Source organism: Xiphophorus couchianus, chromosome 14 (genome assembly GCF_001444195.1).
Source record: "Xiphophorus couchianus chromosome 14, X_couchianus-1.0, whole genome shotgun sequence".
NCBI classification, from domain to species: Eukaryota; Metazoa; Chordata; class Actinopteri; order Cyprinodontiformes; family Poeciliidae; genus Xiphophorus; species Xiphophorus couchianus.
Window position 1 is genome coordinate 8,825,766 of NC_040241.1, and position 27,559 is coordinate 8,853,324.

At 43.6% G+C, this 27,559-nt stretch overlaps 2 protein-coding genes across 3 annotated transcripts; both read right to left on the bottom strand.

Annotated features, from left to right (window-relative positions):
- Positions 1-221: 221 nt before the first annotated feature.
- On the bottom strand, positions 222-13,292 carry rbm14b (RNA binding motif protein 14b). Of its 2 annotated transcripts, none has more exons than XM_028038188.1 (4): positions 13,135-13,292; positions 10,028-10,380; positions 8,060-9,101; positions 222-7,299 (listed from the first exon to the last, which is right to left on the bottom strand). In XM_028038188.1, the coding sequence occupies exons 2-4, from the start codon at positions 10,374-10,376 to the stop codon at positions 6,999-7,001; spliced, it is 1,692 nt and encodes a 563-aa protein (XP_027893989.1). In that variant the 5' UTR covers positions 10,377-10,380; positions 13,135-13,292; the 3' UTR covers positions 222-6,998. The 2 variants fall into 2 exon arrangements, with proteins under 2 accessions (XP_027893989.1, XP_027893990.1); XM_028038189.1 differs by lacking the exon at positions 13,135-13,292 and adding an exon at positions 11,992-13,029.
- Positions 13,293-14,682: 1,390 nt separating this feature from the next.
- Positions 14,683-26,359, bottom strand: ccs (copper chaperone for superoxide dismutase). Its single transcript, XM_028038190.1, has 8 exons — positions 26,202-26,359; positions 25,908-25,980; positions 21,244-21,381; positions 19,828-20,002; positions 19,138-19,198; positions 18,287-18,364; positions 18,109-18,212; positions 14,683-15,619 (listed from the first exon to the last, which is right to left on the bottom strand). The coding sequence occupies exons 1-8, from the start codon at positions 26,334-26,336 to the stop codon at positions 15,460-15,462; spliced, it is 924 nt and encodes a 307-aa protein (XP_027893991.1). The 5' UTR covers positions 26,337-26,359; the 3' UTR covers positions 14,683-15,459.
- Positions 26,360-27,559: the final 1,200 nt, after the last annotated feature.

Sequence of the window (27,559 nt, forward strand, 5' to 3'; positions counted from 1 at the left end):
AGGCATATATATGAATACACAACCATACAATATAACTTGTATCTATATCAGGATTTGTCATTCACAGTAAACATGTTGATGGAAATTTCTGAGCTAACATTTGGGAATTGAAATCCCCTAACATTCGGTTATGTGCTAACGCTAATTGCTTTGAAATGAGCATATCCACATTCCTACCCTCTTGAGATAGCAAATTACTAAGTCACCCTTTACGTCTTTGGAATCTAGAGTGATTTAGAAAGTAATTAATCAAACATCTGATGTAACTACAGTAAGCTTGGTCCATTAACCTACTTTAGGAAGCTCAGTGGTTACATTACTGCTCCTCTTGTGAGGCTGGGAACGGTTGAAACGAGTGATCTGACCGATGTAAACATGTTGAGTTTTCGTCATAAAATAGCTTGTGTTAAACTCGCTAGACTTTTCAGCTATTTGCTTTTAATTGTTCATTGAGCAACATCAAAAATGTAAATAATACTTGCAGCAATAGTGTGTAAAAACTACACCGCTTTCTGTCAAGTTCGCCCTCTCTAGATGAAGAAAAAAAAAAAGTTTGAGGTTTGCCACTGCTGTTATGTACATCAGTCCTTTCCCATTCAAATTTGTGCTTAAAAAGTCACACACACACAAAAAAAGTTTTAATAGCAGACTGGGATCTATAAAGGGACAAAAGTGCCATATTCAAATTAATTAGTTAAAAAAAAGTAAAATAAAGTATTCAAATTGGAAATACTGGAATTAATACTGAAGTTATGCAGCACATCATCAATACGTTTCATCATTGGTCAGAGGGCGGGGCTAACACTTCTCTAGTTAAAGGTGATTGGTCTGAACAACAGTCTCATTTGCCGATTAACCAATTAGAGTTCATGGTCCTAATGAGTCTATTAATGAAGGATTGGAACTGTGAAAAATTACAAACTTTAATCTGTATAATTTTAACATATACTAACTTTAAATTGTAATCAATGAGTTTCACATTTAATATCTAAAAATAAGTATTCAATATAAAAATAGTAGTAGAATGGTAAATATTTAAGTCGTACATAGAACACATTGTTTGCTTATTAAATGTATTTATTTAATAATATAACATTTACTAGATTGTGGCACTTTTGGCCCTTCATAGGACTGGCATGAAAAAAAAAAAAAAAAACATGTACCAGTTTGCAGTTATCTGGATTTCCCATATACTATCCCCTGCAGGAGGACAGACATGACCTTCAGGATCCCACTCAAAATAACGAACTGACACGTGTGTAATATGCACATGCACTTTTCTTTAGCTAAAACAACAACAGACAAAGAGGTGGACAGAGGGTGGGGTCTGGGTGTGGGAGTAGGTTGGCGGGGGCTGCAGTGAGCTTTGGCGGGCGATGCATTGCAACTGATTTACAAGCAGGGTTTTCTTTTCCTTTCTAGAGATGCAGTACTGCATTTACCCAAGCATGTTTGAAGGCCCAGACTCACAAGCACCAGAAGAAGCCTTTAGTGGGGAGCTAGGAGAGTGAAGAAGAAGGTATGGAGGCACCAGTGGGGAGAGAGGAGGTTGGGACGGAGGCCCTATTCTGGTTTAGGTTTATTACAATAAAACTGGCCTGTGTACGAAAATAGATTTTTAACCCTTTTATTGTTGGATATGATCCACGCTTTCAAAACTAAACCAAGAACTCACCTCAATCAACCCATCAAATTTTCTAATATTTTGTGCTTTCTTGCTCGTTAGGCATAAAGGGAGCATCACTCCCATCCAGAAACTCTTAGGGAAAATGCGAGACAAGTTAACCGAAACCTTGTCCAGAGATTGATCTCCCTAAAAGTGAGTAAGTACACATACAAGCTACTAAGACGACATGTGACAGAAAAGTCCTATAGGAACCCTGAGATTGATGAGAATCTACAGGTCAGTCTGGCCTGAGAGCCTTTCCTATAGGACGTTTCTGACTGACAACTGTCAATCTTCTGTTTCAAGTTGCTTTACATTACACGTTGCCTTCACATCCCCTGCCAGAGCCATGTTATGGACAACCAACATTCAACAGTTGTAGCAAAGCAATTCCTCGAGCTCTGAAGTCTCTCTGTGTCCCAGGACAAAGTCCAAAGGAGGGCCGCCACAGATACATAGTCCTTTTTGGCACGCCAGGGCGTCTATGGTAACAAAGGTGGATGGTGGGGAGGGAGGTGTTTTGGGTCAGGTAGATGATTCTGGGAAGTTGAGTCCAAGCCAGAGCGATGGAACCCAGATCCAAGGTGGCGGCGGTGCCGGCGGGTAAAAAAACAAAAAGCGCTGTGTGCGTGGACGGCGGAGAGGTGAGGAGATGCGCAAAGAGGGAGAGCAGGGGCGGGGGGTGAAGGAGGGAGAGGAGGAGGAAGGAAGAGTGAAGAGGATTGAGGGCGGCGAATACGGCGGTGGACAGGAGTTGATTAGCTGGCAAGGGGAAGGGTTTGGGGTGTGTCCACTTACGCCAAGCCTCATTGACCAATGAAATGGCGCCCAAAAAGTATCCCGTTTTTTTAGCACCCACACTCAAACTCACGCACACCCTGACACATCGCATTTATTGTTCGCCAGCTCACACAACAACCGAACAAAGGGCACCTCAATATGCTGATGCAGGACAGGATCACTCCTAAGGGGTCTTAACCCTGCCCCACCCCAGCCGGCCCATCACTCCCAGTGAGGAGAAGACCCAGGCTACAGGTACAAACACTGCCGATGCAGTAGAAGAGAGATTACGGACTCGGGGGAGGGGGGAAGAGAAGAGGAGGTAGTAATGGCGGAGGGAAGGAAGAGGGGTAGGAGTGTTGTGTCAAGCCACAGTCAAAGGAAAGTGAGGAGGGGGATGGGGCAATTAGGGAGAAGAGATGTCAGTGCTGTCATGATTTCTTTCTTTTGCATTTAGTCGATTTACCTTGGTGGTGAAGAGAAAGAGAGACAACAAGTTTCCACTGCGGTGGCGTCGCGCTAAAAGTCGTCCCCACGGCTCACGCGAGGCAGCACACAGGGTGTTCCAGGTAGCACGGTGACCTAATTCAGTTGAGATAGTTAGTTCAGAGCTGGACTGTCGAATTGGGCTGTTTTTTTTTCTCTTGCGGCACAGTTACAGATTATCACACATGCAGGTCTGAGAGCTTAGTGAACACAGAGACACACGGAAAAGGGAGAATTCGGTGCAGCAAGGAGAGAGACCAGACTTGGACCAGACCAGACGCACACCCATCAAACCCCAAGACAGGGACTGCTCCACAGATCAAAATGCACCCAGGCCATTCTATCTGTGAGCCTCTCCCCAGCCCTCGCAGCAGCTTCACTGTGTACAATGCAATCTTACGCATGAAAATCAATTTTAGGTGCCGCTCTCAGCACTCTAAATTTGGGATATTCTCATTTGAGAGGCTGGAGAGAGGAAGGAGCTCCTACCCGGACTTACCCTGACCAAAGTGAGCATAGCTGGGCCAGCATCTACACCTGCCTCCCCCTGGGTCCCCAGTCAAATGAGTCTGGTGGTCATTTTTACACAAGAGAGACAGATAATGGAGAGGAACATAAAGAGGAAGAAGGCGAAATGTCCAAACCCTTTGCTTTCCGTCACCACAGTAGTCAGCCAAACATTCTTTATTATCAGTATAAGGTTTAAAGTATACATTTTCTCAATAAAAGGCATGCTGATTTTTTTCACTGTTCTATATATAAAAAAAGGCTAAATTAAAAATACTGTTCTAAAAAAATACATGGCAAACAAAACATTTTGCAAACCACATAATTCTACAAAGGATGCAACCGGTATGTGTTTGTATATACGACACGGAAAGATTACACTCTGAGATGCAAAAGTCACTTATAACCACTAAAAACCACAGAAGGAGCGGGGAAGCGGGAAACAATGAGGCAGTCGGGTGATTTCAGGTCTTTTCTGTTTGTGCATTGGTCTGCTGTCAAATACTAGCTGCAAAACAAAAGGGCTGATTGTAAATGGATGGAAGTCACCACTCTGGACTTTGGCATCAATGTGAAACGCATCAAGAAATCCAATTCCAGATTTAGAAAAAAATGAAAAATAAATAAATCAGTATCCAAATAATTCATAAACCCTCTCTACAGTGCCTTGCAAACATACTGCATGCCACTAAAACGTTTTCACATCTTGTCACTTTCAACCACTAACTTCAGTGTAATTTATTGGGGTTTTCTGTGATAGATCAACGCAACGTAGAACATAATTTGTAAAGTGGAAGGACAGGATTTGTGTAAAGATAAAAATTTGAACATTTATAATCAACCAGAGGTGTCCTGCTAAAGGTTTTTTGTTTTTTTTACTTCCAACACAATACCGATATTGCAGCTTTGAGTATTGGCTGATACGGGTACTGACACGATACGATATCAGCACGAATCAAACCTACGTTAGGAATGTTAGAAAAGGTTTGATCAAGTGATGTTACTCAGAGAACAATAGTCAATAACAATTGATATGAGAACAACTGACCCATTTATTATTAACCAACAGGTTTGGGTGGAGGACTTTTGGTACATGTCAGTATGGAATCAGGACACCTCTATATTCAACCACATTCTCTTTCATAAGTCTTCATAAAATCCAACGCAGAAGTCTGGTAATCAGTAAACAACTGTTTGATTTAATCCCATCATAGACACAGCTTCTCTGTAAAAAGAATACAACACGACTGCAAAACCTGCCTACCTAAACTGCCAGACAAGGAGAGCACCGATCAGCAAGCAGCCAAGAGGCTCATTGGTTATTGTGGAGGAGCTGCAGAGAGCCACAGCTCAGATGGGAAAATCTGTTGATAAAACAACTATTAAACAAATCTGTTCTATAGGGAAGAAGGTCAAAAAGAAAGCCATAATGCGTCCAGTTTGCAGTTTGTAAGAAGCCATGCAAGTAACACAGCAAACACGAGGAGGAAGGTGCTCCGTTCATACGAGACCAAAATGTCCGATTTTGGCCTATATGCAAAATGCTGTGCATGGGGAAAAATACTAAACGAAAGTACATCACCCTGAACACACCATTCTCACAGTGTAACATGGTGGTGTCAGCATCATGCTGTGGCCATGCTTTTCTCCAGTCAAGACAGGGCAGCTAATTAGAGTTGACAGAAGGATGAATGGAGCCAAATACAGGGCAATCGTAGAACACTAGATCAAAGCATATTTATGTCTCACACTGACCCGACCAACATTTAACTGAGCATCTGTGGCTAAAAATTTGAAAGCCATGAAGTCTCTTCATTCTACTTCACAATTATGTGCTGAAATTTATCCGCTCATTTTCAGTTAATACATCAACACTCATGGTTGTAAAGTGACAAGATTGCAAAAGGTAGAAATGCTTCTTTTTGCAAGGAACTGCAGAGGACTTGACAAGTAAACTAAAAACATTCTCAAATATGCTTTTTGGGATCAGAATCTAAAGCAGATCTGGCGTTTGATGGAGAAATGGTGGATATTTTGGGGCCACTGGAAGACACTGCCCCATCTCTCACTTCGTTGGTGCTATCACTGCTGTTTCTGATTAAAACCAAAGGCTTATATAATGAACCTCTGAGGCTCACTTTGTGGCTTTTCTAAAAAAAAAAAAACGTTTGCAATAAACAGACCCAGTAGGAGGCGTGGAAGCTTTACCACTTGTAGCCCTCTGGATTCTGAGCTTTGAGGCTCCTGTTGCTTTAGTTGAAATTATTATTATTTTTTTAAAAAGCACTTAAAATGGGAGATCTCTCCACTTAATGCACTTCACTAAAGGCTTTGAGGCACATGACTGACCTTGTCACATATAATAGTTTCTAAAAGGATGCAATCCAAAGATCTTCTGTAAACCTGTTCAGTAGTTGCGCATTGTTTTTCCCATTGAAAACTCATCACATCCCATAGGTTGACTTATATCACATGTAAACTATAATGTTGGAAACAAACTATTTACACTTTTTTCTGTGTTTTAAAAAGGCCTCTGAACATGAAAGAGGACCAAATACAATACATAAAAAAAAAAAAAAAACTAAATCCAGCTACCCAGACTTTGAACTGATGTAGCTTTACATGGAGCTGCAATTGCTGATAGGGTGAAATGTGTGGAGACGTACAGAACAGAGTAAAATCTACAATGAAATTTACAATAAGAGGTAGGCAGCTGTAGTTGGGAAGAGGAAAAGGTGAAGCAGTGTCTTTCAGTGTTGTAGTTTAAAGGTGAGGATGAGATTCAGAGAAGGGGGGCGAGGATAGATACGAATAAACATTACAGTACGTCTATGTGTGCTTTACGTTTATTGTTTTTTTTTTCTCTGCAAAGCGCAGACTTAGCTGCTGCCGCTGCGTTTGTGCGCTGCAAAATCAAGAGCCCGCACGTCTCACGCAATCACACGTACAACATCCATATCACATCCAGGACAAACAATCTCCCCAAAATACTTTAACCTTGGTTCTGTTGGACACAGTACAATGCAGCTGGTACACAACAAGTGTACATTTCATCTAAGAACATTACAAATTGATACTCATCAACATAAGGCAAAAAAGGTTTCAAATTAGCTGCCCTACCTGATCATCTAGGCCTAAGTAGAATGGTTGATGTAAATTACTGGAGATTTGGCCCTAGAAAATCATAACTGGGTTGCAGAAATAAAGGCAAAAGAAACGACTGACTCAGTCAGTCTAATACTGGCACAAGTGTGAGACTGGCACGATAAGTTAAAACAGAAAAGCACACAGAATGCCCATAAAAATAGATGAAGGCCTGTCTTCAAAGCTGCACTGTGGTCATGCAAACTGGACCAAGGTTAGCCGATCAGCCCCGTCGTAAAGCAAGTTATTAAGCCCATCAGCCCTCAGTTTTAAATCCCCCAGCCAGTCCCCAGGCACACAAACACACACACTCACATACACACAGAGGTGGTCAAGTTTTGAGTGGAAAAGGTATGTAGGGGTGAGGGATCAGGGCAAAGAGGGAGAGGGGGCGGGGGCAGACAGTTGAGTGCAACTATCGGAAGGGGGGCTCAGGCGTGTGAAGGGAGAGTTCGGGGCGGTGGAGGATGGCCTCCTTGCGCGTAGGCGGCGGCAACGGCGGCTCATACACCCTGGGCGCAGCCATGGCAGCTGCCACTGCAGCAGCAGTGGGGACCACTGGCCTGAGGGCTTCCAGCGTAGCGACTGGCTGGGCAGACATCGCGGAGACTCCCGTGACTCCAGGCATGCCAGCAATGGCTGCCATTGTGTTCGATGGGTAGGCATACTGGAACTGAGGGTACTGCTGCAACTGCTGGTAGTACTCGGCGTAGTACCTAGCCCAAAAAAAGGGTGAAAATCAAGAGGCATAGGTTGCATTAAGGAGAAGAGGACATAGGTAGCAGAGCAGACACAGACGGCGGAGGTCAAAGGCCCTGACATACTTCATCCAGAGTGCCGAAATCTGCTGTCATTGACGTTGACGCCTGACAAAAATTGCGTCGTTTGTTCGCAAAGAGATATTCGCCTGCCGAACCCGACAACAGGCCTGGGTCGAACTATTTTGACAGAGCTCTGTGCAAAGTGTTGTAAGGTAAGGTAAGGTAAGATAATTTTATTTACATAGCACATTTTCAGCAACAAGGCAATTCATATGCTTTACATGAGTTAGAGGAAATACAAACAAAATAACAAAAGAAAAGCAAGAGAATAAAAGTATAAAAAGTTTACAAAAAAAAGACTTGTGTGATTGGCCAGAAGTTTGTTGCCATGTTTTATGAGGAAATTCGCTCCGATAGCGCTGTTTATGTACATTGGTACGATTCTTCACTAAATAACTACTAGAATGGAAAATGGTTAATAACTCCTATGAGAAAATTATACTGTTGTTGTTCAAGGATGAGGCTGTCTGGAGAAAAGTGTGGCACTAGCTCCGTAGGAGTGAGACACTGAAGCGTGCGGGGTCTGCCCCCAGGTGGTCGGTGCCGTTGTCAGAAAGGTGTGTGCGAATACGAAGGCGCTGAAACCACGTGACTGTCGACTGTTCGGCTTCGGATGAAGTATGCAGTCCTTTAATCATCAACAGTCATGTCCCACCTGGCCATCGGGTCTTCCGGTGCCTCTACCGCCTCTTCTGCTGCACGGCCAGCTGGTGTCGGAAGCAAGGGTCTGCGGGGCTTGGCCCGCTGGTATATGAATGGCTTCATCACCGGGTCTGGCAGAAGTGGTGCCGACCTGCGTAAAGGACTACGGTCTCTCTCTCCTGACTTGGCCACAGCGGCTGCCACAGCAGCCGACTGCTGATCAGCCACAACCTGCTGGCCTTGGGCAAAGTAGTGAGCCTGCCTTGCAGCCTCAAACAGGGCTGAGGCTGGATCTGCTGCTCCCATGGCGGTGATGTGAGCGTAGGCTGGGGTGGCAGCACCATAAATCGCAGGAGCTACAGAGTAAGCAGGGTTCACTGTAGCTGCTGCTGCTGGCATCTCTATTCCAGGAGCTGCTGCCAGGTACACAGGGTGGTTGGCTACAGTCGGGGTGTAAACTGGAGTTGTGTAAGCGGCAGCTGCCGCTGCGGCGGCAGCAGCAGCAGCTGGAGATGCAGCCACCTGGCCATAGATATTGGGCGTCACTGAGCTGTACACCTGTGTGGCGCCTGATGTAAGAGCTGCCTGGCTCGCCACGGTCCCATAGAGCTGGTTGGCCACATTAGCACCATATACCTGGCTGGCAAGGGCGCCGTAGACAGCTGGATTCACCGGGTTTCCATCAGTACGTGTGCCAGTGGTGATTCCCGTGAGAGCTGCGTATGTGGGGTCAAAGGTGGATGTGTTGTAGACTGAATTGTGCACGCTCTGTTGAACTTGCAGAGGCAGGCCGGCTGCTGCGGCGGCAGCAGCGGCCAGGACTGCTGCCTGGCTCTGGTACTGCTCTAAAGACGGCTTGCCCACAGGACATTCTCCAGCATAGTGGCCCTGCTTCCCGCAGTTAACACATGGGATTTTCCCTGTGGGTGTCTGCTTGCTGGGTTGGACCTTGGATAGCTCTACAGACAGCGGCCGGCCCTTAAACGAAGTACCGTGCAAAGCCTCAATGGCCTGAAGAGCGTCTTCCTTGTTTTCCATGTGAACGAAGGCATAGCCTGCGGAAAATAATCATCGTTAGGCACAGCAAAGGTGTTTGGGTTTATACTGCAATGGAAAAGGAATATAGATATTGTTTAAAAGATTACTGCAAGAGCTGAGAAAACATAAGCTTAAAAATCCAATAAGTCAACATCTACAAAAACATTAAAGTACTAAAGTGCCTAATTAGTAGTTTAACTTCAATAAAGAAACAAAGTCTCCTCTCCTAAATACTTTTATCTCCCGTCTCTTTACAGTGCACATCTAAAAGGCCAAGTTCACTCTGACTGGTCAGATAATTGGTTATAAATAATATCAAGTCTAATTATATGTTCATGCTTAAACTACCAGGGCTTTAAATAAAATACTGTCTTGGGGATTTGAAGATTGAACAACAAATACGGTATCCTACCATAAAACGGTACAAGACCAACTTCTTTAGTAACTAAGATAAAAGTTTATCTTCTTATTACATCAAACAACCACATACTGAGAATCAACTGGAGCATTCCCTTCAAAGGCCGTCAAGGTGTTTTAATGCTATATTTGCTTCAAAATGACATGTTAGAAGCTCCAGGTCGTGGCACTATGACAATGGCCTCAACAGACTCTCTATAGCATGGTGGCTATCTCCAGTCTTCAAGAGATGGCCCTGCTTTAGACTCTAGTTCTACAGAAACGAGCGATGTACTGCTTACAGAAATCATAGGCAACCTGCAACTTATTACTTCCTATACCATGAAATGGACAAACATATCCGTTCTTTGGAAGGGAGACCCAAACTTTCAAATTTATAAAATAATGTTCTGACACATGAGGGAAAAGAAGAAATAAACTTCCAAAGGAATCTTTTTAAACAAATCAAAAATATTAACAACCAAACGTGGTACATCTACAAATTGATGGAAGATAAATCACAATACCTACAAGGTATTTTGCTCACCTTTGACTTTGTCACACTCAAGGACTTTCCCGAATGTCTGGAACAGCTGCTTAAGGTCTTCAGTGGTGCACATCCCACTCAGATTACCCACAAACACTTTTGTGGAGTGCAACGGCCTCCCCCTCGACTCCTCCACCACCAGATTCCGTCCTCGAAACTCTCTCCCATTGAGCTCCCGGACGGCTCGATCGGCCGCCCCCTCGCCCTGCAGGTGAACAAAGGCGAACTGTCGCAGCACGCTGCAGCTGACAACCTGGCCGTACGGTTCAAAAATGGCTGACAGCTCTTCCTGGGTGGTGTCCAGAGCCAGGTTTCCCACAAAAAGCTTCACTGTGTGGCTCTTGTCCATAGCGCTGCAGAGAAACGGAGGGATGACGTTACTGATGCTAGAAATAAAACTGGAATAAATTGGACAGTAACAGCTACATCCTACAGATGAAAGTCCTACATTTTCTGCTGTTTTAGCACTTCTACACATGCACTGTGATTTTTAGGAAAGCATTTCAAAGTTAAGATTCATAAAACCTCAGTTTTGGGCGTATTTTAGTGAATGTTGGTTTTGGTGCACATATTGTACAAATGGTGCATGTTTTTCTACAATCTGCTATATGAAAATGAGACACGTGTCTCCAGTAATAATAATAATAATACCTACCAGCAGGATGCTGCGAACAGTTCTGCTTTTATCAGAATTTATATTTTGTCATTCAGACTGTCCCAAAAGGGGATCAAAGCCATGATCAACTGAAATCTGTGTAATATAAAATAATATACAACAAAAAGAAAATTATGAGTTTTGAGCAGTTTATAATATTTTTCTCAATTATTCTGAATAAAAGACTTGAACAGGTAGATAAAGTGATATGTATGGTTTAAGTACATGGGTATGAACTGGTTAGCTAGAAAGGTCCAAAATGGCAGGTGTTGACAACCAAAACATGGTATTCTGTTTCCCTCTGCTTCTAGTCTTTTTCCATTAAACCAAAACTTTAAAAGGTAAAGAAATTGATAACAAAATTAAGGATATATGACATCACAGAAAACATTTTTGGGATCATTCTTAGCCTGGTGGTCAATACAGAGACTGGAATTAAACATGCATCAATCTAATGGGTTCATTTCTTTACTTTTTTTTTTTTACCAGAAAGGGCTTTTATTTTACCGTCTCATTTGTGTAGCTACAATAGCACACTCCGGTGTGACAATATTGAAATAAAATATATTTTGTACATGCCAATAGGATATTTAGTCTGTTGGTAAACTCACTTCAATGAATGTCCTCACCACAAATGACAGCATCCAAGACAGTAAAGGTCACTGAGATTGTTGGAAGAAACAATATCCTAATCCAATGACGTAATATTGCACAGCTCTATTCTTAGTAGTTATTTTCTAAAGTAAAAGGTAAAGCTGCTCCGTTTGTGAATAACAGCTCAGATTAACATGCACAGAAATACAAAAACATGACTAATTGTTTTGTTCAATTGCAATTCAATTCAGAAGAATAGACCTGGCCCAAAAGAAGCCCAGGTCTACAAGCTAAGATCTCACTCAATTAAAATCCCTTTTAGATAATTTTAAAACATATCTTAATATTATTGTACTTCAGCCATCAACAATCAGAGGTGGCCGTTTAGGAAAATTATTACCCACTCCAGATGTCAACGTCTTTTTCTCCTTTCTTTTTTCTCAAATACAGGACAAATATTCAAAGTGGAATACCTGCACCCTAAGTCTCACTAGGAGAGCTGAACTGTATTAAACTAAACTGAAAGATTGACTAAGACTCTTAAATGAACAACTTTGTTAATCCAATCAGATTAACTTAAATGTTTAGCATAAATCTGAAAAAATAACATATGGTCTCCCTTCTAGCAACGAATGATAAAACCAAATGGACGCAAGATTAATATTCAAATTTACAAAAAAAAACCAAAACAGAACCACAAAGACCATACACCCACCTTTGAAAGTCCCACAGATACAGAGTCAAATTAGATACAACAAAGCTGGGGAGATTTTCGTTTTGTTTTAAAAAGAGATCAGATTAGAAAGATTTAATGTAAGCTGGCCTCTTTATTTAAAAGCAGACTGATCTCCCCCACAGCTATGAGTCACACTCAGAGCGGCTGGAGTTCAGGAAGGCCAGTGTTTATCAAGTCTGCCTGGATTCACAGTAATAACCACTTTTATGGCACCAAATTGTGATTATGCTTTAAGCATTGCCTTTAATGTACAAAACCCCAATTTATACCAAAACAGATGGTTAAACAGGCCCGTTTTCTTCTCTCTTTTCCCCCCCTCTCTCCAAACAGCCTTTTATGGTGGGCTGTAAATCAAAGGGCAAAGCGGAACATGAAACCAGAGAGCGGGGCATTTCTATTTTCTGGTTTCGCCTCTAGTAAGTTACAACTTGACAAAGAAATACACGTCTTCCTCCAAACGAAAGCGCATTTTCCCTCCGTGTGTGGACTGCATGAGTCAGGCAGCATGGCGGCTGCATTAACACTGGCTCCATTGTGGAACAACCGAGCGGAACCTGGCTGCTGATGACGCAGCACGACGCCGAGTAAACACATTTTCACCGCTGCCGTCATTATTCGGCGCAACAACAACAACAACAACAAAAAAAAGACTTTTAAAAGACGCATGTTGGGTTTGTTAGCTGGCTCACACGCCTGGTTGTCCAGGTTTCCTTGTGAATGGAGAGCAGCGGGAATGCTGGCGGGTTCGTCTAAAGCTAAACAAGCGTTAAAAAAAAAAAAAAAAAAGGTCAACGCGAATAACGCGTTCCCGCACATTTAGCCCACCTCACATAACAGCGAAAGCTGAATAAACGCCTAATATTAGCCAGAGCAGCGGCCTTTCTAAAATATATCAACGTAGTCCAGAACAATCGCGTTTTTCCGCACAGGAGCGCGTGCATTGCAGCACGAGAGCGTCCTGAGCGACAACACGGCCAGTAACAGTCTGCTCCTAAACCGGCATTTCCCATTAAAACGCGTATTATTTGACACCGTCTGGGTTCGATTACCGCCCGCGGGGGGTTGTGTGGGGGATAATACAACAGAAAAACGCGATTAAAACCGAAGGAGCTACCATCTTACCTCAGCGGTGCTGCGTTTCAAAATGGTAGCGTCTGCTTCCGTTTGAACGTCGGGCATTCTGCTGGAGAAGCTGCAGCGGGGGGAGGGGGGCTGCTGCTGCTGCTGCTGCTGCACCCGGAGGATGCTGAATCCTCATGAAATAACCCGAGAACACACACACACACACACACAGCTCCTGGAAGCATGCTTAGTTAATTACAGCTACCGCAGTGGAAAAGGATGGCTCACAGCCACTGTGCTGGGCTCAAGGGAGAGCAACAAGTGAGAGAAGACTGATGGATATGAGCAAAAATAGACTTTTGATGATGTGTAAAAGTCTCTTCTTTTTTTTTTCCACAATGTGTTTCATAAAAAGTTTACAAATAAAATCAAACTTTGTCATCAAAAACACACTTCGTTTTTTTAAGAAAGTAAAATGACATAGTAGCCAGTGATATACCGACACAGAGTAATGCAATGTGAAGTTGTTTGAAGCAGCATTCAGTTTCTGTGTTGAGTAACAAAGAAATCTGGAACAAACTTCCAGAAATCTGCAAAACAGATGGAACACTGAGCTCCTTTAAATCTAGAGTCAAACTCTGACTGTTTAGAGTTAAATGAGGAGTTTGATGATGGCATTGGTCAAACTGTAACATTTGTTAATGCTTTCTCAGTTGTTGACTGTATGCTTCTTATGACTTAATTTTGTTATGATATAAAAGCACTTTCAACTGTCTTGTTGCTGAAATGTGCTATCCAAATGAACTTTATTGATTTGTATTTGATTTTCTGATATAGTCAGTGGTACCAATAACATCCACAAGTCACCTAATTAGTAGCGATTCACTGATATGAAAATTTGGGCCGATTTTAATATCAGATACTGCAGTTATGTCCCATATATTTCATATATATTTCCCTACCCGGTCGACACCATATAAAAAAACAATCACACCGTCTTTTGAAGGCATCCGAAAAGAATGCTTTAGGGTAAAGCACTTTGATGTGAAAGGCCTAGTCAAAGTCTAAAACTAAACAAGATGGAGAATCTGTGGCAAAACTTGAAAACCTATGTTCAAACACAGTCAGTCTAATCTGCCCGAACTTGAGCTATTTTGTAACAAAGAATGGACAATGTCCAACACCAAGATGCGACTTAAAAACATGCATGTAGAATTAGCCTACAGTAAACAAAATAAAGAAATAATAAAAGAGCGTTTTCTATGGTTTATGGGGCTGAATTAAAATTTATTTCACGTGTTCAGATTTTTATTTGTACAATGTCTTGAGAAGAACGTATTCTTTTCCTTCCAATCCACAAAAATAGTTTGTAAACATGGGAAAAGGGTACGAATACTTCTGGTATGTTTGGATGGCACTGCAGCACAGAAACAAATGGAGAAAAAAAAAAGAGAGCGATTTTGCATTTTGGAGGGCATTCAATAAGCCCATTCAGGCATCAGCAGAACAAGACAAATGCTCAATTTGTAAAAAAAAAAAAAAAAAAAAAAAAAAAATCAATGTCAAATTTTCCTACACGCACTCACATAGCCAACACATCACACACCATCATGTCCTGATATGGATTTTTTAATCAAGCAAAAATATACACCGACAGTAAGCAGGTTGTAGTTTGGTTATCATAATACATTCATTTGTCAAAGAAAATGTCACAAGACAAGAGAAATGGGAATGTCACTTGAGTTTTATGGCCCTGATGTCGGCAGCAGCAGCAGTAAAGAAACTCCGTACTGAATGCTGGAAGAAAAGAAAAAAAAAACTGCTGAGAGCGCAGTCCCTAAAGGCCTTCCTCTCTCAATTAGCCCCTTTTGCCCTTTCAATCTGGAGACTTCCCCCTGCTGCCCCTTTAATCTCCGACTCCAGCCACTCGCATCGCCCTTGCGGATTTAAGCTGAACAGATTAAGACGCAAAATGGGTTCGCTCCAAATGCAGTCAGTGTTCCAGATTCGAATCTCTTCAGCAAAACTCTCCGACGAAGCTTCACAACTGAACATGCTACGAGGATGGGTATTTATCTAATGCTGGAGCTGAAGGAAGGTCTGCAGGAAAGTGTTTTTTTTTCTATGCTTTAGGAGGTTTTCCTAATCCACCTTTTACAAAATAACAGCTTTGAAACACTGACAAGTATAATGATTGCCACACCTGCCTTTGTGCATTAGAAGCAGTCAGAGGACGACATGGTTATTGCAATTTCAAGACTTTTATAAATTACTCTCCAAGTGCTCAGTCTTCAGCTGAACCGCTGTCACCAAAATGTCCAGCCTGTGTCTCTGCAGACACTAATTCCTGCGTCCGAACACCAGGCGGTATGTTTTTGTGACGATTCAGAGGTGTGCCGCCGGCGTCTCTGGGTTTATCTTGCTCCGACCTTTCCCGGCAATCGGCCGGTCTCTCTCCTCCCACAGCGTGACCCCGTCGCACGCGCAAATCTTTTTGGGATTCTGGAAAAGGCCCGCCGATCTGGCGATGATCCCACAGGCCAGCCTGCGAACATCACAGAAGTGACAGAGAAAATTTCAGGAACGAAAGATAAAAGATCGGATTAATGCGCAACAAACTGTCAAACATAAATAATTACAAATCCACGTTGCTCTGTTACACAATGTTGCAATCTTTCAAATCAGAGCTGGGTTTCGACACTAGAAATGCTTCCAGTCACAACCCAAACTCATCCATGTCACCACTGTATTTAGGCATTCTTTTTTTTCATACATATATATTTTAAACAGCATTGAGTTTATTCTGCTGCGCCAACTTTTCATCGGTCATGAACCGAAAACTCCAAAAATTGCAAAATAAAATAATAGGAGCACAGGCGAGAAAGAGAGGAAAGAAGGAATATACCGGAACTGATGTCTGTCATCATCGCAATGTTCACCAAAATTATCAGCAGGTCAGCAGATGAAGGTGGAACCATGATTTCAAAACAAAAAGATCTGTATTTGCAGTATGTTTTTCTTCTTCCAACAATCAAAACTGTGCGCGTTTATGTATTTAATGACAAAATTAAAAAATAAAGTCAGCCTGTAAACAAAAGGAAAATGGCATCACTTTCATCTAGATAGCAAAAATAGATGATGGCATCTCGCCCTCTTTTAGTGGCATTTAGTGGCATCTCGCCCTCTTTTTACCAAATGATGCATAAAAAAAATAGACCTAAATTTCTCCTGACAGATCTGGCAAAATTTGTTTATTCATAGTGAGTCTTTCAAGTTTGTAATCAAAGATCATTTGTGGACATGAACAAAATGACTAAAACTAGTTTCTATCGTCGGGTTAGCGAGTGTGCAGAAAATCCACTCTGGATCATCTTCATTTACGTGCTAGAAGGGAAATCAATATTTTTTTTAATTGTTTTGACTTGGACCAGAATTTTAAGAGGATCGTGCGGGACGCAACGTGGGACGTAACGCCCAGTGGCTCCTGCTTCCCGACTTCCTCTCCCACCTCCTTTTCCTGTCCCTCCGCATCCATCTCCACCTTCTCACTCCTTCTCCAGCTGCCATTATCCTGCCCCTCATTTACAATGTCCTCAGCTGACACCGTCCTAATGTGCTACCCAACAGAAACAATGATAAACTTCAAAATTCAACTTAAGAAAAGCGCTAAACCACACAGGAAGTCATTTACTGACTTTATTTGAGCTGGTAAAAAAAAAAAATCTAATGAAACGAATGCAATGAAGAAATGTGAGCCTTTTTCCCGGTCAGACAGCAGGGACTCGTTTTAATTGATCAAGCAGATTCATAATTGATGCACATATGGGCCAACATTGCTGATAGGCTGCCTTTTTATAAAAACACAAAACACACTATGTGCCAAGCTTGGGACGCTAGAGTGATGTAGGTGGCGTTTGCTAGCCTGATGTAGTCCTGTTGGTTGGTGAGGTGTCGTCATGACCTTGGCCCCTCCACCACGCAAAAATCAATTCATTTGGCTTCATCCTGCACTTACTTTTACCTCTCCGTAACCCTTTCAGCCCCACCCATCTCTTTCTCCTTTCTTTTTGGCATGTTGGCTATTTTAACCCACTCCTCCTTCATCCTTTCTTTTCTTTTTCAAATTACGAGGGGCCACTCATCTCTCCCCTTAGCATGCACAACTATCATACTGACTCAGTCTGGTGCTGCGCTTTATGGAGTTAAAAAAAAAAAAAAACACAAACCCCCCCCCACATTCTAACCTCCGGCCAGTCCAACTGCAAACAGGCCGGTCCATCGGGAAACCTCCGGATCCTCCCGATGGTTGAGCCAGCCTTGTTCACGTCCACAACTCATAAATTTCAGCCACCAAAATGGGGAAATTACAATGATGGAAAGAAAATAGTAGTGAGGCCAATGTGGGCTAATCATAACTTATATTGTCATTGCAATAGCAATAGTTTTCCTCATATCCTACAGCGTTAATCCTATTAGATACTTTACTTTAGCAATATCCTCGAGACATAAGAACTGTGATTTTACTTTACTGTAATCTTGGCATTAAGTTTAACTCTTAAATGACCAGTAATAACCGAACTTGCCTGTTCTACGCTGTCAAATCCTCTTTAGCTTTTTAACTACAAATTTGTATGACATCTTTGCCGAAAAAAATCGGTCCTTTTATTAGCTTTCCATTAACAACATACAAATTGATGTGACCTTCTTATTCTGGATTGCTTGAATGTTTCTTCAAACATCTGCTCCCGTAGCACAGATAACGCTACCTCCACATTTCCTGTTTTATTTAGTCCTTCCTACTGCCAACACATGGCGAGCATTAAATCGCTTATGATAACGTTTTTCAGAAAAAAAATGACTTCAATTACACCGAAAATAAAGTTTCCAAAAATCTAGTAAAAACAATAAAGCACCTTTGAGCAGAGCAGGTGTTCCTTGTTTGGTTGATGAATAAGCAACAAATTAAAACATTTCTGCTACACTGTCCACCTCTTCAAACATTTTACACATCAGTCTGACCTTCAAAGTACGAACCTATCACCAGAGTTTCCAGTCAGCCTGGAGAGAGGATGACCGCCTCGACCCAGGTCGTCTTCCCCGGAGTCCACAACCAGAGATCGACCAATCACGTCCCACACCTGCAGGACAAAGGGGAGCCGATTAGCTCCATGTGCTGCCGTTGTCAAATATGTCATGTTTGCTCCTGTGTTACCTTCAGCTGTCTGTCCTCCAATCTAAATGAAGCTCGGCCATCTGGTCCAGCCACGACGTTCCCCAAATCACCTACGTGCTGCAAAAACACGCAGAGTGTGTAAGAAGATTTAAACAGATGACACAGTGGAAGTCGTCTATAGAAATATAATACAGTCCTGCAAGAAAGAGAAGAAATTTTTTGTCATAAGTTTTAATACAAGTAAAAGGTAAATAAACCTGAGTAAATATAAAAAGCTGAGGGTCTGGTAGAAAATAGGCCAGGGTGTGGTTTGTGAAATAGAATAAAAAATTGATCAAATTAGTTGATTTCGGATTTTACAACGGAGGTCAGTTACTTCTTACATAGAGCCAGGTTGTTTTGGATGGCTTTACTCCTTAATAAATAAAACCCTCATTTGAAAACGTGATGCATTTACTCAGGCCATCATTGTCTGGTATTAAAGTTTGTTAATCACGAGCATTTATTTGTGATAAAAATGCACAAACAAACCTTTTTTCCTCAGCGTTGTGCATACTAAAGACGAAGTGTTAAAGCAAAGATACGTAACGAAGCCAGAATCCTCCTCACTTTGCTGCATTCACAATCTACAGCAGAACAGCAGTTTGAGAAAACTACACCGCATTTGCTGTATTCCAGGAAGGATCCAATCAATATCTGGGTACTTTTTCCTATTATTGTTTCAAAACTTCATTTCAACCAGCTCTGCCCCAGGTGGACGTGAAGCACGTCACAGAATCCACTTATAAAATGGAAGGATTACACAGCGAGTCTGTTTAGGAAGCTTGGGAGGAAAAATAAATAAATAAATAAATAAAACAGGAAAAAAAAAGTTGACAAATGGATTGTACCCTTTCAGAATCCTCCGGACCTCCATGCTGTTTTCCAAATGGGTTGTAGTGTTCTCCACAGCTGCAGAGGAAGGACAAACTCAGTTTAATCGGATGAGGAGAATAAAATGGCTTATATGCCGTAAAACCCCTTGTGGAGGCTTACGTATTTTGTTTTGAGGAATAAAAAAAAATCACCAATCTTTTTATTCATGTCCACAGCTTTGTTTTGTAAAACAAATAACCTGGGACAAACTGCGGGAACAAGAGATTCCCTCCGTACGAGGCCTCACCGCCTGGATCTGACGTTTAAGGTAACGGAGATGCATCATACCACTGAATAACTTCAGAAAATGTCTCAGAGTCTCGTTTGCAACTCAAATCTCAACTTGGCGCAGAGCTGTGAAACTTCACCTGGAGGCTCGGTTTTTAATTTTCTTGATCAAATTTACCAACTTAAATCATAACATCAAATAAATAAAAGGATTTAAATGAGCCACTGTGGTCAGTTTATTTTTCATACGTCCTTGCAGATTTCTTCAGGGGATGGCTGTTTGTTTATACCTATATATATATTTTCATTTTATATAAAAAAAAAAAACATCTTCAAATGTCTCCCTTGGATCAAGTCAGATCAGGCATTTGTAGAAATATCTCGCTCAGCGGGGGGTGGTTTCGCCTGACAGGTCGTCAATGAGCCAGCGCTCCCACCTGAGGCAGTCCTGTGTGAGGTCCCCCAGCGTGTGGACGTGCAGACCGTGGGGCCCGGGCTCCAGGCCGTCGATGGTCCCGTCGATCAGGCAGTCTTCTCTGGACAGCTGCAAGAAACGCACCACGCCCTGAATGGATCCAGCTCCAGACAGCATGGCCACGGCTGCACCCAGATCTGTTAAACACACCCACACATTGTAAGAGTTGTCAGAGCTGATTTATTTCGACTTTTTCCTCTTTTAAACGGAGCCACTTGAGTTTAAATATTTCCCATTTCCATAACAGCTCAGACTTGCAGTGGAAAACATGTTTTATCCAAATGTTTTTCACTTTACTGTTATCTGCAAATTATCATTTAGAAATCATTTGTCTACAAACGTCTTTAGCCGCCCAGTCAAAGAGGATGAAAAGTCAGATCCAGGTCTATTTTCATCTTGATCACATCCTTACTGGAAGCCAAAGCTACTAAAATAATCTGCTAATCTGCGTTTAAAATAAGTTGTAACAATAATAATAATTCATTTTTACGAGATCTGTCACAAATTACAGCACACATGTCTGCACTATTAACCGCCTACATATATATCATGACATTAATGAGCATTTCTGTCTTTGATCCAATTCACTTAAACGGTAAGGTAATTATAAAAGGGTGGATCTTTGCAAACATCCTACTTGTCAGACGAGGAGAATGTAATTAGCCCTCGCCTCACTAGTGTTTGACATACTTTTATCATTATTATTGTTACAAAAGTACTGTGGAAAATAACTTGTCTCAAATACAGGCTGCATTCAGTTTTTAAGCAAAACTTGTCTTGGAAATGCCACTGAGGGCGTAGACCTCATGTCAGCATGTGACAACGCAGCCAGAATTTTTCTCTGCAGTTCATAGATAAAAGCAAAATCAATTCCAAATGCACTCCAGGAGAGAAGTGTACCAATACTTCCTATTGGATCAAAGCTAGAGTAAAAATGAAGGAGCTGATAAGATGTGGGTACAATAAAACACCAACAATCAAAGAGCTGTGGTGAGATCAGAGTCCAGACCTTATCGCTGCTGCGAGTCTTTACTTTTTTCTGTTGTTGGGCTTTTAGCGATGTAATCCTGACTGAACCGATACCGATGTTATTGTATGTTTATCGTGCATCACTATTATAGTTTGGATAATAGAATTATTTTTTACATTTCCTTTCAGTCCGGATGCTCGCAGAATTACAGTGTTTTGAACTCACAGTATCAAAACTCCTGGATTGTTTGAAAAATACACAGCTGACAATAAGTTAGGTGGATATTGACATACTGGTGCTTCAGTTAAATTATTTAGCTAGACCACCTCTGTGGACATTTGTGGCAGTTTTTCTCTCTTTTTTTTCCCCCAGAGGCATCAGATTTTTTTTCTCTCCCGTCGTTCTCACCTTGCTCTGACCCACCGATGCCCTTCAGCACGGCCCGGCGCCCCGTACTCTCAATGAGAGACTGAACCTCCGTGCTGGTGAGCGCAGTCTCAACCAGGACCTCCTCTTTACTGAGATCGATGCTTACTGACTTTACTCCTGCAAAACACGCAGCACTCCATCAAAACGTCATAACAACTGCTACATATTTGCAATATATTTAATCATTTAAATTTATTACTCTCCTCCATGGGCTGCCACCTTATCGTGGTGGAGGGGTTTGAGTGCCCCAATGATCCTAGGAGCTATGCTGTCTGGGGCTTCATGCCCCTGGTAGGGTCACCCAAGGCAGACAGGTCCTAGGTGAGGGACCAGACAAAGTGCAGCCCGAAGACCCCAATGATGAAAGAAAACCTTGGACTTGGTGTTCCCTCACCCGGACGCGGGTCACCGGGGCCCCACTCTGGAGCCAGGCCTGGAGGGGGGGCACGATGGCGAGCGTCTGGTGGCCGGGCTTTTACCCATGGAGCCCGGCCGGGCTCAGCCCGAAGAGGAAACATGGGCCCCCCCTCCCATGGGCCCACCACCCGTGGGAGGGGCCAAAGGGGTCGGGTGCACTGTGTGATGGGTGGCGGCCAAGGGAGGGGGCCCTGGCGGTCCGATCCTCGGTTGCAGAAACTGGCTCTTGGGACGTGGAATGTCACCTCTCTGGTGGGGAAGGAGCCGGAGCTAGTGCGTGAGGTCGAGAGGTTCCGGCTAGAAATAGTCGGTCTCACCTCGACGCATGGCTCTGGTTCTGGAACCAGTCTCCTTGAGAGGGGCTGGACATACTTCCACTCTGGAGTTGCCCAGGGAGAGAGACGTCGGGCAGGAGTGGGCATACTTGTTGCTCCCCATCTCGGCGCCTGTACGTTGGGGTTTACCCCGGTGAATGAGAGGGTAGCATCCCTCCGCCTACGGGTGGGGGGACGGGTTCTGACTGTCGTTTGTGCTTACGGGCCGAACGACAGTTCAGATTACCCACCCTTTTTGGAGTCCTTAGAGGGGGTACTGGAGAGTGCTCCTCCTGGGGACTCCCTTGTTCTGCTGGGGGACTTCAACGCTCACGTGGGCAACGACAGTGAGACCTGGAGGGGCGTGGTTGGGAGGAACGGCCCACCCGACCTGAACTCGAGCGGTGTTCTGTTGCTGGACTTCTGTGCTCGCCATGGATTGTCCATAACGAACACCATGTTCAAGCATAAGGGTGTCCATATGTGCACTTGGCACCAGGACACCCTAGGCCGCAGTTCGATGATCGACTTTGTCATCGTTTCATCGGATCTGCGGCCGTATGTCTTGGACACTCGGGTGAAGAGAGGTGCGGAGCTGTCCACTGACCACTACCTGGTGGTGAGTTGGCTCCGGTGGTGGGGGCGAAAGCCGGTCAGACCTGGCAGGCCCAAACGTGTTGTGAGGGTCTGCTGGGAACGTCTGGCGGAATCCCCTGTGAGACGGAGCTTTAACTCCCATCTCCGGCAAAACTTCGAACACGTCCCGGGGGAGGTGGGGGACATGGAGTCTGAGTGGACCGTGTTCCGTGCCTCCATTGTCGAGGCGGCCGATCGGAGCTGTGGCCGCAAGGTTGTCGGTGCCTGTCGCGGCGGCAACCCTCGAACCCGTTGGTGGACACCTTCGGTGAGGGATGCCGTCAGGCTGAAGAAGGAGTCCTATCGAGCCTTTTTGGCCTGTGGGACTCCGGAAGCAGCTGATGGGTACCGGCGGGCGAAGCGGCTCGGGCGGTTTGCGAGGCAAAAACTCGGGCGTGGGAGGAGTTTGGAGAGGCCATGGAGAAAGACTTCCGCACGGCTTCGAGGCGATTCTGGTCCGCCATCCGGCGTCTCAGGGGGGGGAAGCGGTGCAGCACCAACACTGTTTATAGTGGGGATGGTGTGCTGCTGACCTCTACTCGGGACGTTGTGGGCCGGTGGGCAGAGTACTTCGAAGACCTCCTCAATCCCACCAACATGCCTTCCACTGAGGAAGCAGAGTCTGGGGACTCTGGGTTGGGCTCTCCAATCTCTGGGGGCGAGGTCGCCGAGGTGGTTAAAAAGCTCCTCGGTGGCAAGGCCCCGGGGGTGGATGAGATCCGCCCGGAGTTCCTTAAGGCTCTGGATGTTGTAGGGTTGTGTTGGTTGACGCGACTCTGCAATATCGCATGGACATCGGGGGCAGTTCCCCTGGACTGGCAGACTGGGGTGGTGGTCCCCCTGTTCAAAAAGGGGGACCGGAGGGTGTGCTCCAATTATAGAGGGGTCACACTCTTAAGCCTCCCTGGCAAGGTCTATTCAGGGGTCCTGGAGAGGAGGGTCCGTCGGATAGTCGAACCTCGGATTCAGGAAGAGCAGTGTGGTTTTCGTCCTGGTCGTGGAACACTGGACCAGCTCTACACCCTCAGCAGGGTCCTGGAGGGTGCATGGGAGTTCGCCCAACCAGTCTACATGTGTTTTGTGGACTTGGAGAAGGCGTTCGACCGTGTCCCTCGGGGAGCCCTGTGGGGGGTTCTCCGGGAGTATGGGGTACCGGGCCCTTTGATACGGGCTGTCAGGTCCCTGTATGACCAGTGTCAGAGTCTGGTCCGCATTGCCGGCAGTAAGTCGGACTCGTTTCCGGTGAGAGTTGGACTCCGCCAGGGCTGCCCTTTGTCACCGATTCTGTTCATCACTTTCATGGACAGAATTTCTAGGCGCAGCCAAGGTGTTGAGAGGATCCGATTTGGTGGCCTTAGGATCTCATCTCTACTTTTTGCAGACGATGTGGTCCTTTTGGCTTCATCAGATCGTGATCTGCAGCTCTCGCTGGATCGGTTCGCAGCCGAGTGTGAAGCGGCCGGGATGGGGATCAGTGCCTCCAAATCCGAGGCCATGGTCTTGAGCCGGAAAAGGGTAGAGTGCCTTCTCCGGGTCAGGGGGGGTGTCCTGCCCCAAGTGGAGGAGTTTAAGTATCTCGGGATCTTGTTCACGAATGGGGGAAGAAGGGAGCGGGAGATCGACAGGCGGATTGGCGCAGCGTCTGCTGTCAAGCGGGCGCTGTACCGGTCCGTCGTGGTGAAGAGAGAGCTGAGCCAAAAAGCGAAGCTCTCGATTTACCGGTCGATCTACGTTCCCACCCTCATCTATGGTCATGAGCTTTGGGTCATGACCGAAAGAACGAGATCGCGGATACAAGCGGCCGAAATGGGTTTTCTCCGTAGGGTGGCTGGGCTCTCCCTTAGAGATAGGGTGAGAAGCTCAGTCATCCGGGAGGGACTCAGAGTAGAGCCGCTGCTCCTTCACATCGAGAGGAGCCAGTTGAGGTGGCTTGGGCATCTGGTCAGGATGCCTCCTGGACGCCTCCCTGGTGAGGTGTTCCGGGCACGTCCCACCGGGAGGAGGCCCCGGGGAAGACCCAGGACACGCTGGAGGGACTATGTCTCTCGGCTGGCCTGGGAACGCCTCGGGATTCCCCCGGAGGAGCTAGAAGAAGTGGCTGGGGAGAGGAAAGTCTGGGCCTCCCTTCTGAAGCTGCTACCCCCGCGACCCGACCTCGGATAAGCGGAAGAAGATGGATGGATGGATGGAAATTTATTACTGTTGTCATTTAATACCGTCTATACACATTGGACAGTGTGTCTTACAGCTAAAAACTGTCAAGGAACACGGTAACAATTTTGGCTGCAATTTGCGTTCCAGCTGCTTAAATGGCGATTGTGCTAATGGTTAGTTAGCTCGATTTAAAAAAAAATGCTTTTTAGTTTCTGTTCAGGGATGTAGTTTTAAGAATTTTCAATGATAACAAAATATTCAAATGATATATTATTTTCTCCTCCATTCCTGTTAACGACATGGTGATACTTAGAGGCAAAGCTTTGGTCTCACAAAATCTTGTTTAGCTTGCTAAAACATTTGGAGAAATTATTAAATTATGCTAATTGTCTGCAAGTTAATGTTTCCTAAGTACATATTTACCGATAAATAAATGAAGCATGCCTAATTAGCTCATGCAATGTTAAATTTTAATGGAACATTTGAAATAATATGTGTCTCTAACAATAAGCCAATTACAAATTAATGGCTCAATGTTGTTTCAGGAAGAATATTATCTGCCCCTATTATAACAATGAATATGTATTACACATAAACAAAGATGAACTTTTGGCTCAGTAAATGGATTGTTAAATGTCGATTAGCTGACATTTATTTTAACCACCACAGAATAAAAAGAATAAAACCAATTTTATTAAAAAAGGTTTAAATTATTATCGTTTTCCTTTTGGTAATTTGGGGTCACTAATTTTCACTTTCAATGTAAATCCAAGAACAGAAATTATCCAAGAATTTTTGCTTCATCTCTTATGTTTTTTTTAGTCAGCATAGAAAAATATTTAGATCACTTGGATTTGATTTTATTCTTTTGGTTTGGAAATGCAAAAATGCTTTGTAAGAAACGACTTGCATCGAAAACAACACAGAAACAGGACAGGCTGGTTTCTGTGCACCACAAACCAGCCTGACTTTCTTGTGCACGGAGTTCTTTGAGCACATTTTCTTTGGTAGGCACAAAAAGCTAACAGTCACAAACACTGGAGGTGATTGAAATAATAGAATTTCAATTTACAAAAAAAAAAAAAAAGTCAGCAGTAAGTTTCACAGTTTGAGCTTCCTCACCTGCTTTACCCTGCAGAGCAGCTCTAACTTTCTCCGCGCAGCTTTCACACGTCATCTGAACTGCAAACTCCAGCTGTGGAGGAGAAACGTAACAACAGACATTTTGATCTGTACCAGCGGCTGTGTGAGCATGACGGTTGTATTGCAGCTGCGCAACAAAACGGCACCAAAATGAAGAGGTTTCATCTCGGCTGCGTATTATAAACAAAGGCGCGTTTTGTTTTTCCGAGTAGTAAATGTTCCGAAACAACAGAAGAAGACGAAGCAAAAGCGTGATGAGCATCGCTGTCGAACCTTGGCTGGCCTTTCCGTATCCATGTTGTGGACCACTGTCCCCGTCCGAGCGGTAAACACTGAATTAGTCAGTAAAAGGCAGAGTTTTCTGGAAACGGAAATGACCCTACCGGCCAAGCTAACGGGCGCCGCCATGTTTGTGACGTCAGAGAGACATCCGCGCACGTTGCTTCCACCAGGCGTCGATTCGGTGTTACTGCAAAGATACGATGTTTAGCATTGTGTTAAGATGTTACCGCGGTTTTCCACCTTCCTGTCTTACATTAAGTCGGACTAAACCTGTTTTGTGTCCGTTAGTGTTATCAATTTCTCTAGTAATTGAAGAGAGATTATTTTTACTGGTTCCTTAAGAATCAAAAATGATAACACTTAAACAAGTTGGGAAAACCCAGACGGTGATGTCATGAGTTTTCAATATAGCAAAACCTCTATACATTTTTGCTAACCCTTGGGAGCTGTTTTCCAGATGCCTGAAGGTTCCACACTCACATTTTCAAGGAAGAGAACAGGTTTTGTGTCAGAAATTAATACTTAAGCAAAAAGAGAAAACATAACATTTTTCATAAACACACAAGAACACCTTCTGAAAGGTCATTTCTGATGACCTTTTAGCCTTAGAGTTAGTTTGTGCTAATACTTACCTTCATTCTTCAGAATAGACAATTGTGCAAAAAACAAAGAAATTGTTTCAGAGACCTCCAGACAACCTATTTATTCTTCTAAAAATAAGAAGAGGCTAATATGTGGTAACAGTTTCATTACTGGTGGCTTTCTTTCATAGCATTGTGTTAAAACGCACATATGCTCCAATCTAGTCAAATGTTCCAAAAAGACAAAAAAAAAGAAAAGAGAAACCCCAAAACAAACCATGTCTTTATAGCAACAGTAACTTTTCTGAGATAATGGTTTAAAACAGTTTAAAACATATGAGCAGATTAGCTGATGATCAGTAAAATTGCAATTAGTTAACAGCACCTAGCTGATACTTCCATTTTGAATTCACTTGAAAATAAGGTGTTTTTTAAACACACTGGATATGTATTTAACACAGGCTTTATTAAATAAATCATAATCATAAGCAATACAGCAATATATAATCCGTCACTGATTTTTGTTTTCTACTTCTTCAGATCTTCTGGGGCCTGGCTTGCCTTCTTGATTTTATCGATAGAATAATATATGTTCTACTGAAAGGAGAATATATAAACTTCATGGTTATTTCAAAGAGAATGTTTTATGTAAAAAGGGAAGAAACACATCACTGGTGGAAGAATGAAGAAAATGTCAGCAGAAATATCTCTAGGGGTTCACAAATACAGATACAGATCAATCTATTCCTGTGTCTCTAGTCTTGCACC